The sequence below is a fragment of the Geospiza fortis genome, unplaced genomic scaffold (assembly GCF_000277835.1).
Source record: "Geospiza fortis unplaced genomic scaffold, GeoFor_1.0 scaffold54, whole genome shotgun sequence".
In the NCBI taxonomy this organism is placed as follows: Eukaryota; Metazoa; Chordata; class Aves; order Passeriformes; family Thraupidae; genus Geospiza; species Geospiza fortis.
In genome coordinates this window covers 18,981,780-18,996,321 of record NW_005054301.1, presented here as the reverse complement: position 1 = coordinate 18,996,321, position 14,542 = coordinate 18,981,780, and the positions used below count along the sequence as shown (strand labels likewise).

At 34.8% G+C, this 14,542-nt stretch overlaps 1 protein-coding gene across 1 annotated transcript in view; it reads right to left on the bottom strand.

Moving 5' to 3' along the window:
• Positions 1-14,542, bottom strand: part of UBR1 (ubiquitin protein ligase E3 component n-recognin 1) — a 48,069-nt gene that overhangs the window by 13,198 nt on the left and 20,329 nt on the right. Inside the window, exons 24-34 of the mRNA XM_014311011.2 lie at positions 13,905-14,059; positions 12,918-13,017; positions 11,156-11,265; positions 10,421-10,510; positions 8,676-8,863; positions 8,354-8,559; positions 6,917-7,010; positions 4,437-4,589; positions 3,912-4,009; positions 3,237-3,330; positions 1,661-1,809 (exon numbers count right to left, since the gene is read on the bottom strand). Of these exons, the coding sequence (XP_014166486.1) occupies positions 1,661-1,809; positions 3,237-3,330; positions 3,912-4,009; positions 4,437-4,589; positions 6,917-7,010; positions 8,354-8,559; positions 8,676-8,863; positions 10,421-10,510; positions 11,156-11,265; positions 12,918-13,017; positions 13,905-14,059 (1,437 nt within the window). The remainder of the gene's footprint in view (positions 1-1,660; positions 1,810-3,236; positions 3,331-3,911; positions 4,010-4,436; positions 4,590-6,916; positions 7,011-8,353; positions 8,560-8,675; positions 8,864-10,420; positions 10,511-11,155; positions 11,266-12,917; positions 13,018-13,904; positions 14,060-14,542) is intronic.

Here is a 14,542-nt window from a genome sequence, read left to right as displayed (position 1 = left end):
GGAAAAAATAAGCCAATAAAAAAATAAGAAATCAAATTAACTCAATTGAGTAAAAAGGTATCAGTTCAAATGGTTTTGTACTTCAGTCACTTTCCAGAGATGAAACAGTACACCCGGAATTTTTAAAATTTTATTTCATTGGGAGATTTTGATTTGGAGGCTTTTTGTTGTGGGGTTTTGGTTCTGGCAGGTTTTGAGTTTGTTTCTTTTTCCAGGAGTCTGGCTTTTAGCAATGATACCAATTCACTTCCCTTAGGTCAATGATGCTTTGAACCTTCTCTAGAGGTTCCTCTGAAGTTCCTCGTCTAGGCAGCTTGGCTATATGCCCACTAAATGGTTTCAATAATACACTATAACTAGACTCTAGACCAGCATACTGAAGCTATGCAGGCAGTTTTGCTTTACAATTCCACTAAAGTCTGCTCCATTTGCAAACAAAAATGATTCCAAGGAAGTGGTGTGGCCAAGTCAAACTGTCACAGTGACCCCTCTGGCTTTATACTCTTCTCCTCAAGAGTACCTGAATTTTCTTCTACTAACACAGGCCTTCAATATCAGACCTGTGACAACAGTTACTGCATTTATGCACTTGCTGTCTAACTCCTCCTTGACAGCCACCAATATCCTTTTTCATGTATCAAACAAAACCAATCTGCACAGCATTAAGTACAGTAATGTTAATAAAGTGAGTGACCTATTTCAACCTATTTGAAAATATAGAATCCATCACTAAAGATGCAATCAGTTCTATTTCTGCTTTATCAGAATATTCCCAATCCACCTAAAAACCTTCTGAACTCTTGATACTCCATTAGAGATTCAAGGTAGACTAAACTTGTACTTCTACATCTTCATCAAGAAATACTTGGTATAGTTGGCAAATCACATGTATGGACACATACAATTATATTCTCAATCCCTTCATCATGCATTTTAGACCTAGATCTTGCCTTTTTCCCTACCTGGAAGCATCTACAGATTTATCCACAGCTTCATGTTCATTACACAGACTTAATTGTGTATGTAGTACAGAAATGAAATAAAATAGGTACATTATTCCACACAATGAAATTTTTTTTCTGCTAATTTTTTTGCCTTGAGAGATTCATGGCAGAGAATGTTTGGTAGTTTTTTTTGTGGGTTTTTTTTGTTTCTTTTTCTACCGGGTATCTACTTAGCAGTTTCAGAATACAAGAGACTTTCTTCTACAAATCCCATGAAAATTTTTTAAAGAATACAGATAAAACCAAATAAGGAAACAGTACTATTTCACAGCTATTAGACATTTAGTGTAGGAGATGCCTGCAAGTCAATGATCTTTGGCAACCTGAAATATTAACTGAACATGCTTAGTGTTACAATTAGTAATGTGGAACATGATCACTAACTGCTGTCTCAAATTAAATTCAATGTTGGCATTCCATACCATATTTCATGAGCTACTATGTAAGAACAACATCCTAGTATTTATATTAGTTTATAGATAATAATTCTGTTATTATATATGTAATTACATATAATTTAATTTGCTATACTATTACATATGGCTTGTACTTATGTAGAACTATTATTTGTACAATCACATGGTATAAAATTAAACAATCAAGCAACTGTAACATTTTCAATTAATGAGAAGGAATAAACTGAAATTATACTTTACCTATACACTGGATGGTAAAAGCACAAGTGCTCCAGGTCATCATAGGAATCCGGGAATCAGCTTCATTTGGAGCAACTTTGAGTCCAACTCTGTAAATGGTGGTGGCAAAGAGAATAAGCATCTCTTTCATACTGCTTGAGTACTTGGCTCTGCAAAACCAACATGAGAAAATTTCAGTCTCAATTATTAATAGCAATAATTACTTACTGGTTAATCAATCACTATCAAAGTCTAAGTCCAAACCAGGACAGTTATTTATGAAAGAACTATTGAGAACAAAGACCCTTTGTCTGCACAGAGATGGAAAAAAAAATCCTTAGTTTTCAGTAGTAAACCAAGGACTTTGACAAAAAAAGCTTTACAAATTGAGAGATTAAGAGCTGCCAGGCTGGAAGATATTATTTCTGTGTATGACATTATAATTCACGTTAGAAAAATGCAAACATTTTAAAGTAAAATACGATGAAAATAAACATGGTAAGAAACAGTAATTTTAAGTCCTGAAGTGAAAATAGTAAGGCGCTAAAAATGGAAGACATTTCAAGTGCGTTTTTAAACACATTTTTTAGCACTTAAGCTCTTTCCTAATTACATCAGGTTAGTTTATGTAAATGTAGTTTTATGTAAACAAGTGTTTAGCAGTTTTAATGGCTTGTGGGTTTTTTTCCAAGTCATACACAGGATTTTCTAATAGAAATATATGACATTCATATTAATTCTCTCTATCTCTATGGACAAAACAATTGTACTCAAAAATCAGAGGTTTAGCCAGGTTCACACTTAAACAATACTGTTTAACTTTAAACTACAGAATCTCTCCCATGAAGATCAGTTATCAAGAAAAAATTTGATTCAGGTTTCTGACAACAGAACATTTTTTTATTTTTGTACAAATAAAAGATATACATGGGTATTTTGCAAAACTTTGATGTCAGTCTGAAGTAGCAGAGTACTTACAGCATGATTTAAAAAGAGATAAGGGACAGCTGAGCTCACTTGATAAGCATCTACCATTCATTCTGTTTTAGTGGGCAAATGCTTTTGCCCACTGGAATTGAATGTGCTTAGTGTTACAATCAGCAATGTGGAACATGATCACCAATTGCTGTCTCAAATAAACTCAATGTTGGCATTGAGTTTAATTTAGAATAGATGAGAAACAGAACCAGACAAGAGCCCTATCCCTCTAAGTGATCCCCATCCCATTATCATATTCAAAACCACCTGAAATCCATGCCCAAAACAGATGCATGGCAGAAAAATTAAGGCAGACAAACAATAAATAACATGCCTAGAGGCACAGCAAGTAACCCAAATCACTGGAATTGCAGATTAGAAGATTCCAGGCTTCTCGCTTTGTACCAGGAATATAAGAAGTACCAGACTGGATTTGACCAAAAGGTCCACCTAGCTCCTCACGGATTCAATAATCAGTGAATGCTTATGGAAAATAATAAGTAAGCCCCTAGTCAGACCAAACAAATCATGTCTTTCCTTCAATACACATTCTGAAGTATACCTGGGATATTGAAGGGAAAATTAATATAATGCAGAGAACACTGCTAGTAACACTTACGAGGACTGAACTCCAAAACTAAGGATGGAATGGAATTCCAAAGCTGAGTTCCCCGTTCCCTTGTTGGTGAAAGGTGGAAGACTTTGTTTCTCTCCTAACAGGAAAAAAAAAATACATCTGCATTAAAAAGCAAAGAAGCTGCTACAGTTTTTTAAGCAGTTGAAAAAAAGGGAGTAGTGTATTTATTTGAAAGTGATTTGAAAATAATTGCAAACACACCTCACAGGCTAGACTATATTCCATGATTCTTCCTTTAAGTAACTTTCGCCTCTATTCCCCAAAACAGTAGACTCTCTGTGCCTCCTGTTTTCTAATACTCATACCTACTTTCATTTTGTCCTTTATAATTTAGTTGTTCTCTTTTTTACTACCTCACAGTCCATACAAAAGTTTATTAACCACGAGCATTAGTCTGTTGGCATCCTCTCCAAGTGCGCCTATCTTTTTTTCCAAAGGGAAGATGGAAAATAATTAACAAAAGCCAGAAAATTGGTGAGGGCACTGAAATCAAGATATCAACTCAGAAAGGGCAATAACTTTTATCCCCAGCTTTATTTAATACTGTCTTGACTGAGAGCAAAACTCAATTCTTAATTTGAAGTTTTCTACTGGTACTAGTTAAGACATGCACTGATGTCCATCCCACAGAATAGCTTAAAAATTAAGATAACAAACCTTTAGCATTTTTCACACTGTAGCCTGATATCCTGACTGTGACAATCTCCAGCCACCTAGCTAGGGACAGGATTTGAGCTACCGCCTCTGCATCCTCACTGAAAAAAAAAAAATAGAAAGCAGGTTTTACTTTAACCTTTAAAGAATCACCTTAATTTAAAAAGCAGAGGACACAATTAGATCCAAACACATCCAAACAGTATTTGCTCAGTTTTACTGGCTTCAGAAATTTTGAGCAAACAGTACAAAATGAAGTGTAAGGCTAAATACTAGATCTAGGTACTTTCTCACTTGATTTCAGCTCTAAAAAGTAGGCAATCCAAAAATGTTTTATAAAAAATAAAGTATTTACTGCCAAAAGAAGTATATTTGGCTAAGCAATCAATAAGAAGATATGCAGTATTTTATACAGATTAGTTTTTTTGAAGTTTTTCTTCCAAAAATTTGAAAAGCTGATCAGCCCTAAAGTAATATTTCCTTTTTTTTTTTTTTTTTAAGTAGAGGTTAACCAATCTGGTATTTCACCTGTTTATTTTTTGAGCCTGCAGTGGAACAATAGGAATCACAGTATTGCACAGAGATTTGCAAAGGGGACAAAGATATTCTCCGTTCTCCAAGTCAAATATCTGTTCAACATGCAGACGTTGTCGGAAGTTCAGCTGCACTGCTTCAAAGTACCTACAACGTTAAAAAGGAAAGGAGAAAGTGCAATGGCTCAAAAGCAACATGAACACAAACGTTCAAGCATAATTGTACAGCAAACACTTATCCAAAGCAACAAAGGAGTCTTTTCCTTTGATTTGTAACTCTTCTACATGCTTGGATGGGAAAACAATAAAACCTTTGAGCACACAGATGAATTCATGCAAAAATGCATGGTGTACCACTATTGGGGAAATGATGGCAAGTTTCCCTCACTTATATTACCCTTAAAAATTTCATTAGGATTTTGCAGACAAGCAGTCCTTACATTTTTCTACTCTTCCCTCTTATCTTCAACATAATGAAATACTGTATCTAATAACTCTCATATGCCACTTACTATAGGAAATTTGAAACAGGTATTGACCACATGGTTATTTAATTTTAGGAAACACCACTGGTAACATTTCACGAATTATTAATCAGCTATTCATTGCAATTACTGAGTATAATGACTAGACAGTGGAACTGTAGCCTTCTTTTAACAGGAAGAGAAAATAATATATATTAAAATATAATACTTCAACTATTTTGAACAAAAAGGAAGTAAGAAACAACTATGATCCTTTTACAGGTTTCATTATAATTTTTGTCCCCTCAGTGGATGCAAGTAAGCTTTCAAATGTCATTATTGTCTCATTGGTATTTATAGGAACAAAAAGATCAAATATTTAAATCTTCTTCTCTGGATACAAATTCAGTCTTAATGTTCAGATCAAGTAAGTAGGATCTTAGAGGGAAATATTTTCTAACTTCCACACCAAGGTAATAACTAGATTTTTTTTTTTTTTTTGCTTTAAACCATGTATCTTAAATAAAATAAAATTCCATTTATGTGAGAAGAGAAAGTGTATGTGCAGGGGCATCTGCAGAAGTTCTAATGAATATAGAATATTCGGGAAGTATTTTGTTATAAACAAAAACCCATACATTGATTTTCCCGACATTCACACAACTATATTTTTGCAAGCAAGTCCTCTTCCTCATACATGGCAACTACAAGGATATTCCACTCATTTTGACTTATTCTGTTTTACAGGATTTCCAGCACTTGTAGGCTGCACATAGAAAGGTATGGCAGGCATATTTTGGAGGAATTAGTAAGTAAGTTAGAATGTCTGTTATGTAATAAATAAAAGACTATACTCAAACCTTCTGTGCTATACTGTATGTGAAGAGCCTGTTGTTCATTTTAATCCCATTAACCCATACAGCAAGTCATCTTTTCTTAAAAAGAGCAAAGGAACTGAGCTCCAATGTTGCTCAACTTAGATCTATGCAGATGTAGATGGATCTGCCAAGAGCAGATGTACTATACTCAAGGAACATACCTGGGTTTCATTTTAAGTGTGTGCACCTATTTATTCTGTACTGATGTTTTATTGTAAAAAACAGCATTATACACAAATATAGAATGTAAAAAGTGAATGGTAAACACTAGAAGTTTAGTAAGATTTTTTAAAGTAAAATGGTGCAAGTACAAACAATAAACCTCAAGAGAGTGTTTATAACATATGTCATATGTATAAAGAGACAATTACAAGATTAGCTTGTGATTGCATGACCCACCTCTTATCTGTTGATAATACTTCATTGGGATTATTTCTATTATTACCTCACACTGCTTACAAGTTTTATAGTTTAGACTTGCCAGACCTATGTGGAATGAAATGTAGGATGATTGTATCCCACAAGCCAGGAACCTTGGCCTTTTAATGTCCAGGTTCCATTCAAATCCAGAACACTTGGTCTGAATTGTGGGTTCCCCCAAACAACAGAACTCCAATCAAGTCTACAGCAATTGCATCAGTTCTTCACCCTTACTTTTCATCAAGAGCTTCTTCACTGATATGGGAGGAGTCACAAGATTTAACCATTCATATTCCTCATATTCTGTTCTAGATGCTAGAATCTCTTCTAAACACTCACTGGAATAGATCAGTTTCACCCTTTAAGTATTGACCTGGAGACAGACTTGCAGAGTATTGTTGCTAAAAGTAAGCCTACTCAATATGGTTTCTTATTCTTGACCAATTTTACTCCATTGTTTATGCTTGCATAAATTAATAAGTCCTTAGAAATTCTTCTCTGTGTCATAAAAGGCCCTAAAACTTTTGATAATGATTATCTTCATTAAGTCAAAACATCTCTTGTTCCATATTTCATTTTTAGATGAGTACAAATAATTTTGATCCCTTAATTAAATATCCACTTACTGTACCTTGTTTTCAGCGTACTCTTAAGGTGATTTGGAAAATAGATTAATTAAAAACCATTAAAAGGCAGCAAAGACACATCCTTACTTCTGCCAGCAGGCTGCATGCATTACATGACCACAGCTCCCTGTGTGGGTCCCACAAGGTAAGTCAGGGTGCATGAAGAGAGGATCTAATGTATCTAGAAACACACACAGCAGAAAAATTATGGGATGAACAGTAATGTAACTTCCCATCAGTATGAACAGAAATCAACAACAATATACACAGAACATGAACCTTCAGATCTTATTTTCCTACAGTTTGCACAGTCACATTAAAGCTTCACTTGGCTAACTTTTCCAGACTAATCATGCAGCAGAGCAATGACAAGAAATACCCATTTAAACTACTGAAGGTTCTCCATATAAAGAAAAAGATGCCAAAATTCAAATTGGCTAGGAAGAAAAAAGGGGGCTTCTGTACTGGAACAGATCTGTGATTGGATTCACTGTCACTGAAGCTTTTACTTTATTTTTAAATGAAAATGAAACTACTAAGGACAAGTAGGATGAATAATTTATCCAACTAATCCCACATATTTTCAAAACACTAACATAAAAAGCACTGCTGAATAACAAAAATCAAGTCTGTCTTTTACTAATCTTGCACAATTCTAAACAATAGAAATATTATGAGAATATACTGATGTCTTTGTGTTGTATGTGCACCCAAAGCAGGATCCCACTTTCACTTTAAAGGTATCTAAATAATAATGAACAACAGCAGTCCTCCATGCCTCATCTGGGGGACTGTTCATGATTTTGAACAAACATGCTTGTATCTAACAAACTGAAAGAAAAAAAGAACCTAACTTGCACTGAAAATAAAAGAACCTAACTTGCACTGTCTGTTTGGCAGCAGCTGAAGCTGCCCTAAGTTAAATGGAGACTGAAATAAGAAAGTAAACCTTGGCATAACACTGAATTGCCACTATCTGCACTTCTGCTGGGGGAACAAGCATTTTTACATTTATTTAGATCTTGAAAGAAAAAAGCCCTTAGAGGACTCCTGGTAACTGATGAGCAGCAGAGGACCGTGCATTATATGAGCAGCAGAGGACTGTGCATTATAAGTACTATAAACAATGCCCAAAAACAGCCTCAGAAAAAGGAACTCCATTCCCTTCTTTTTTTTCAATTATTTCAATAGCTCAACATGCCACTACAGAAAATATACAAGTGTATCTGACCACAACAGCATAGGATTTAATCTGTACTTCAGAGTACCACAGAAAAAAGAAATGTAATTAGTATATGACCTAGATAAAAATTCTATACGACTGGCTCAAAAATGCCATTACCAGTAGTTTGCTGATAAAGAAAAATGGATCAAGCAGGATTCTGAAGGAGTTTGTCCTAGGCCTAGGAAAATTCAGTACTTTTTAATGACCCAGAGGATCAAAGAAAAGAGTTTAGTTGGTTGAAGGAGTTTGAGCTCCAGGTACAGAAGCGCTTGTAGTATAAGAGAAGAAAAATCTCATACCTCCTGAGAGTTCAAGAATTCTACTCCTATTCTGAGTTAAGGCAGTTGACTTCTGCACACAGGCAGATAACACCATGGCAGCACTTTCAAACTTTACTTCCTGTTCCTCCTGACAAAGAATACAGGTCAAAACTTCCTTCTCAATGACAGATGGACCTCGTTTGGGACCCAAAGCAATTCTGGAGTAATCAATTGCTGAAGAGGTGCTGTAAGACCAGAAGTGACACAGATATAAAATAACCAGCTGGATTTTCTAAATGAACTGAGTTTTTCCTGACATCTAACAAGGTCATAGACTACAAGTATGTCAGTTTTCTCTTACCTTTCTTCTTCCATAATAGCATCATCTTTCCCCTGGGCCTCCAGTGTGTTTTCATACAGGAGCTTGTGGGTTTCAATGAAATTCCTCTGCAGGGCAGACATCTGGGCCATTATCTTCTGACGGTGCAACCTCGCTGCTTCCGCCTTTCTCTTCCGCTCAGCTTTCTCTTTATCCTGAGTGCTCTGTGTCTTACGGTAAGAGAATAGAGAAATCACAGGCAACTAAGAACAGAAAAAAATGAGAAGACCCTTTCCCCAGTATATGCATTCTAACCACTGACATCAAATTCCCTTAACTGACAACACTTTAATGAGGGAAAAAAGTTAACTGCTATCTGAAACAGAAATGAACAGAACTCAAATCTTTACATGTTGACTGGACAGACTTTTGTGGTCTACAAAAGGTCACTACTACAATCTCTAGTCCAAAGATAAGATCAAAAATCCCCAAGTCATTTCAATTAGGTACTTGTCTGTACTTAAGAAATTTTAGTGAGGTGTACATCAACGTTTTCTCCAGAGTTCTGTTATTGTCCCCATAAGTGAAACCCTACTGAGTATTCAGTATCTCCCTTACAGAAATTGACGAAAATTTTATCTTGAACTGCCTATCCATTACACAACAAAATGTGTCAGCATTTTATACATCTGTGTATTTAATTTTCATTATTCTTTATGGTACACTGGGAAGTATTGTTCTTCCAACAGTTACTCTTGTATCATATTTTCAGAAACCATAAAAAAATAATTTCTATGCTTTAGAAATCCAGAATTCAAAAAACACAGATAGACCTTATTAAAACATATAGAACCGAACTCTTCCTATCCAATTACTTAAGGGACAAATACAACATTATAGACAAGGTTTCCATGCACAGTACCATGACTTTTCCAGGAAATCAAACAACTTGCTCCACAAGTAGAACTGAAAGAGATTAATTTCTTATGGACTTCTGTATTTTGTTTGATACATTACCAAATCTCATATGACACCTGCCTGAAAAAGAAGCATGGCATATGCTGTGTGGTTTAGAACTAGGCATGCAATGACCAGCCAAGAGATTGCTTGGCAGCAAGCTGAAGCCAAACAAAACGTCTAAGAGCAAACTGGTCTGTCTTCACCTACTGCCTAAGGGTAATTAGATTCTTCTTTTCTGTTCGAATGCCAATTGAAAACACAGCCACTCCTTAGGACTGAAGTAATCTTTGAAATCTCCATTTCATTCTGTCATTTGACCACTAGATTCAGAAGTTATTTTGAGGGAAGGGTAAAGAAACTGACAATCAGAATAATTACTTAAGGCTCGTGCATTTATACAATCAGGACAAAGGACATTAACCTCTTGATAGATAACATAAATTACAAGAAATCATCTAAAGTGGATTTGTATTTCTAATTATTGTGCAGTGACAGTATAAAGAAAAGGTGGTCAATTCACAAAGACAAGAAATGGAAAGATGAGCACAGATTATTTCCTTTGGCCCCCTCAATTGCTTCATTTAACTCAGAAGTACAGCCAAAACTCATAATAGCTGCTAATAATTCCATGAAACATGTTTAGCACAAATTTCAGGTACTAAAAATATTAATCTTGGAAACTAAATCCTAGCTGTAGACAACATATCACAGATCAGTTTTGAAAAATCATCATTTTAGGCAACAATAAATTTAGACTCATTACTGAAAATAGCTATTCAAAACATTTAAATACAAGGCTTCTACTGAAGCTTTATTTTTATCATTACCTCATCACCTTTTGTAGCTTCTGAGCCTGATGTAGCTCCTACTGTTGCCAAACTAGACTTTTCTCTCAATCTCTTCACCATGTCAAACATCTAAAAATAGAGACTCAGATATTAAAAATAAAACACAATTTGGCTCTTATAACAATGTAAATTAATATATTTCCAATGTTACAATATATCAGCACTGCAACAGGCTGCCCAGAGAATTTGTGGATGCTGGAAGTGTTCAAGTCCAGCTTGGACTTGTAGGCAATCTGGTCTATTGGAAGGTGTCCCTACCCATGGCAGGAGCTTTGAGCTATATCACTTTTAAGGTCCCTTCCAACTCAATCCATTCTATGATAGACAGGATTAAAACTCTTGGTATTTCGTTTCACGTTATTTTCAGATTTTCAAATGGATTCAACCACCCAAAAGTCCTAAATAACAAAAACAACCAAGACTCTATGTGCACTCCAACAACACTGCCTTACTTATTATTTGCTGTTATTGTGCAACAGATATATGAGGGATGTGTGTAAAAATGTCATTACTGGAATGAGTTATCTAAGCAAAAATTGATCCAATACTTCATAGTACAAGTAGCAAGTACAATGCTGCAACAGATTAAACTTCTCAAGAAATCACTGCAGCTGTAAATGGATTATATGTAGGAACTGTACGTAGGAATCACATCTTTCATATTAACTTTCTACACAACTGAAATCAGATTGTACTTATCTCTCCTTTGTGTACCTGCAGTATCCAATTGACCGTGTCCTTCTGTGCCTCTAACTGGGGAACTCTCTTCAATTTCTCCAGAAGCATTAACACGTTCACAGCATTCAAGGCTGAGCTTCCCATTCCTTTACAAAGTGAAAAATAGAAAAGGGCCTTCAGGGAAAAAAAAGCCTAACATTTTAATGTACTTACAGCCATGGACATGCCTTAAAATATTGCTGACTATATAATATACATACATGAACACACACTGCGTAGTTACATTTTGGTCACAGTTTCATCTGTTCATTCCAGTTACATATATTATAATTTATCCCCTTGTAGATCAATTATTTCTGCTTTAGAAAATCTTTGCTTAATGTCTGCTTAAAAAAGAATCACCTTTCACTTCAGGGGGAAGCAGTAAAGCTCTTTAGAGCCTACCTATGTTTGCTAACAGCTTAGTGTGTACACACTTACTTCAAATCACAAAAGCTATTGTAATTACAGTAATTATTTCCTTCCTCACAACTTGGTGAGAGTCCACAGTATTCTAGGTTCTTCTCTAACAAAAGAATGCTTTAAAATGGAGACCATTCTGTTCAATGATATTTCTTTTGCAGCACTTACCATACAGAATTAATTTTAAATTTTTAGTAGGGAGACAAATACATTGCTAAAGAAACTGTCTTTTCATTAATTGTGTCTCAATAAGAGCTTTGTTACAAAAATACTGATTATTTTTGCATCCCTTTCATGTAAATCGGGCTTTGTTTTTCTGGTTATGCAAAACTAAAGCTAGCAAAGCGTTCTCAGTTATAATTATTACTTCTATTTATTCCTATAGTTGACATGAAGCTTCTTAACACTTTCTGTATAATGATACTTCTTTCTCAACAATAAGAAAAAATTAAAAAATAAAGTGCATTGGGAGTGCTTTTCAAACACAAATTTTTTAAAGAACTAAATAAAGGACTTCAGTAGTTTTATGTATTTATTCTTGTAGAAGGTATTTGGAAGATACATAGATATGATGTTTAGGAACATGGTTTAGTGGTGCACTTGGCAGTGCTGACTTAACATTTGGACTCTTGATGATCTTAGAGGTCTTTTCCAATATGAACAATTCTATGATTCTATGATTTCACTTTACAATTCTTATCTCTGTTGCATCTCACAAATGACAGTTATGTTTAGCTTGATAATGGATTTTTAAAATTTATTTTTACACAGTGAAGCAGAAACTCTAGAGAAGATGGAAGATTATTTAGAAAATGCAGATTCCAACTCCCATAGAGTAGTCCTGAATGTAATATTAAGAAATGGTCAATAGAGAGAAAAGGGTACAATCCAGAGCTACTAAGTTCTGTTTCTATTTTCATTACCATAGTAAAAGACTAACTTCCAGGCAAATCACTAACTGTACAGCTCCAGAGAATCAAAGATGGACACAGTTCGCTTAAATCCACTACCATTTTTCACAAAGTTCTTAGTTTCCATTTCAATGCAGTTCTTGTGAAGGAAAAACCATTTTCAATTACGTAACACTAGAACTACTTTTCATTTCTTTCCCAGGAAGAGAAGCACATATCCTCTTCAACCCAACTGGGAACAGAGGAAGCTAGTCCAAACCTGGTTTCTTAATTATTAAAAAAGTTAAATTACCAGGTTTTAATTATATAGCATAAAATAAAACCATTCTGACTAAATCACTGAATAATTTCTTCTAATTTATTTGAGTCCTTACAAGATCAAGTTAGTCTAATTTACTCTGTGGTTTAAAGAAAATGAAACATACGTGTTGCTTTGTGATAAAAATCAAAGGTTACTTCTTCTTCAGGAGACTTCTGTAACTGCTGCTTCTCTTCTAGTAACCCTAAAGAAAGAAGATGAAGAACCTGAAAAAAGAGAAAAATAGTAAGGCTCATTCAATGTTTAAGATATGGAAAGCTGGAAAGATTAGGATGTTTAATACAGTTCTGTATTATATAATGATAAAACACATGAAAATACAGAGATCATACCTGGAAAGTCAAATAAAAAAAGCACAATGCAAATTTACTGCATATTAGTTGCACTAAAATTCATCAGCTTGCACATGCTTTTATATTAGTAATATGTGAAATCTTGTCCTTCTGCTGATACAAAATCTGTAGTTGGCTAATTCCATAATCCAACGATTAGCAGGACTGGCAAGGCAATTAAACAATCTATACATTCTGATAAAACTGATTAATTCAGACTGTCTATAATTTCAGGCCCTAATTCTATAAATATTAAAAAAACAACCCTGCTAAAATAAACAAACAAAAACACGCCTCCAAAGAACATCTCAACAACGTTTTAAAAAATTCAAGCCACTGCAGTAAAATTAAATGTTTAAATACTTACAAAAATTCTATTATTTCATGACTAAGGCCCCAAAGACATTATGTATTTGGAGACTCTGCAGCTCAAAATATGAAGGAATTCCAATTATCAAACAGTTACTCGTTAAGTTTCAGTAAAAATATGAGGCAGGGAGAATTACATATTGAAACAGCTTCAACAATGAGGCAACACAGGCAGGAATGTAAAATAGAAAACTTTAATACCGTTATGTATCATGTTTCTATTTTACAGCAGAGATAGATAATTAATAATAAAAATACTTTCTTTGCCAGTAAGATTTATAAAAACAGGTTTGGGGACAAAATCATTCCAAGTTAATCTTTACATATTTTGGTCTTCTCATAAGCAGTCAGCACAGGAAGGACCATGGGAAGATGACCAAGGCTAACCCTACCATTTGGATCATTGCCTCAGTCCACAAGTGGGTTTCCAGCTCCACTGCCCTCTGCAGGAGGGTGCGCAGGATGTGCATCATGACATCGCAGTTCAGAATCCTCACCACGTTGCTGAATGCAGGACTGAAGTCTGGAGGAGGAGGTGGTGGCAATGCTAAGAAACAGGTGTGCAAACATATCAATAAACTGACATCCCACCCAGAAGTAGAGAGCACAAACATATTAATTTCAGTGAAAGAAAAACTGGACCTTTAAATGAGTAAAACCATGCTCAAACACAATTGTGTGGCCTAAGTCAACTTTCATCTTTGGCAAAACTAGAGTACTTTTAGTAAGTCCTTACATAAAAAACATGTACAAGCTAAGTTAATCAATCACAAGTATTAGTTACATCTGTAAACGGAAATTTTTAACACTCTGAACTGCCTGATTTATGTCTCACTATCAGTTTGTGCTTTGCATCAGATAAAAGGTTTTCAAGTAATTAAACAAAACTGAGGAGTAGAGTTTCCAGACTGTAGTGTCCCACACCACAATATCACATGCATGGAGCTCTAAATTTTTTCTGCTACTGGCATTCCAGTCATTTCTGGTTATGTACATTTGCTGAGTTAATACTGGAACTCTGATGTGGAAT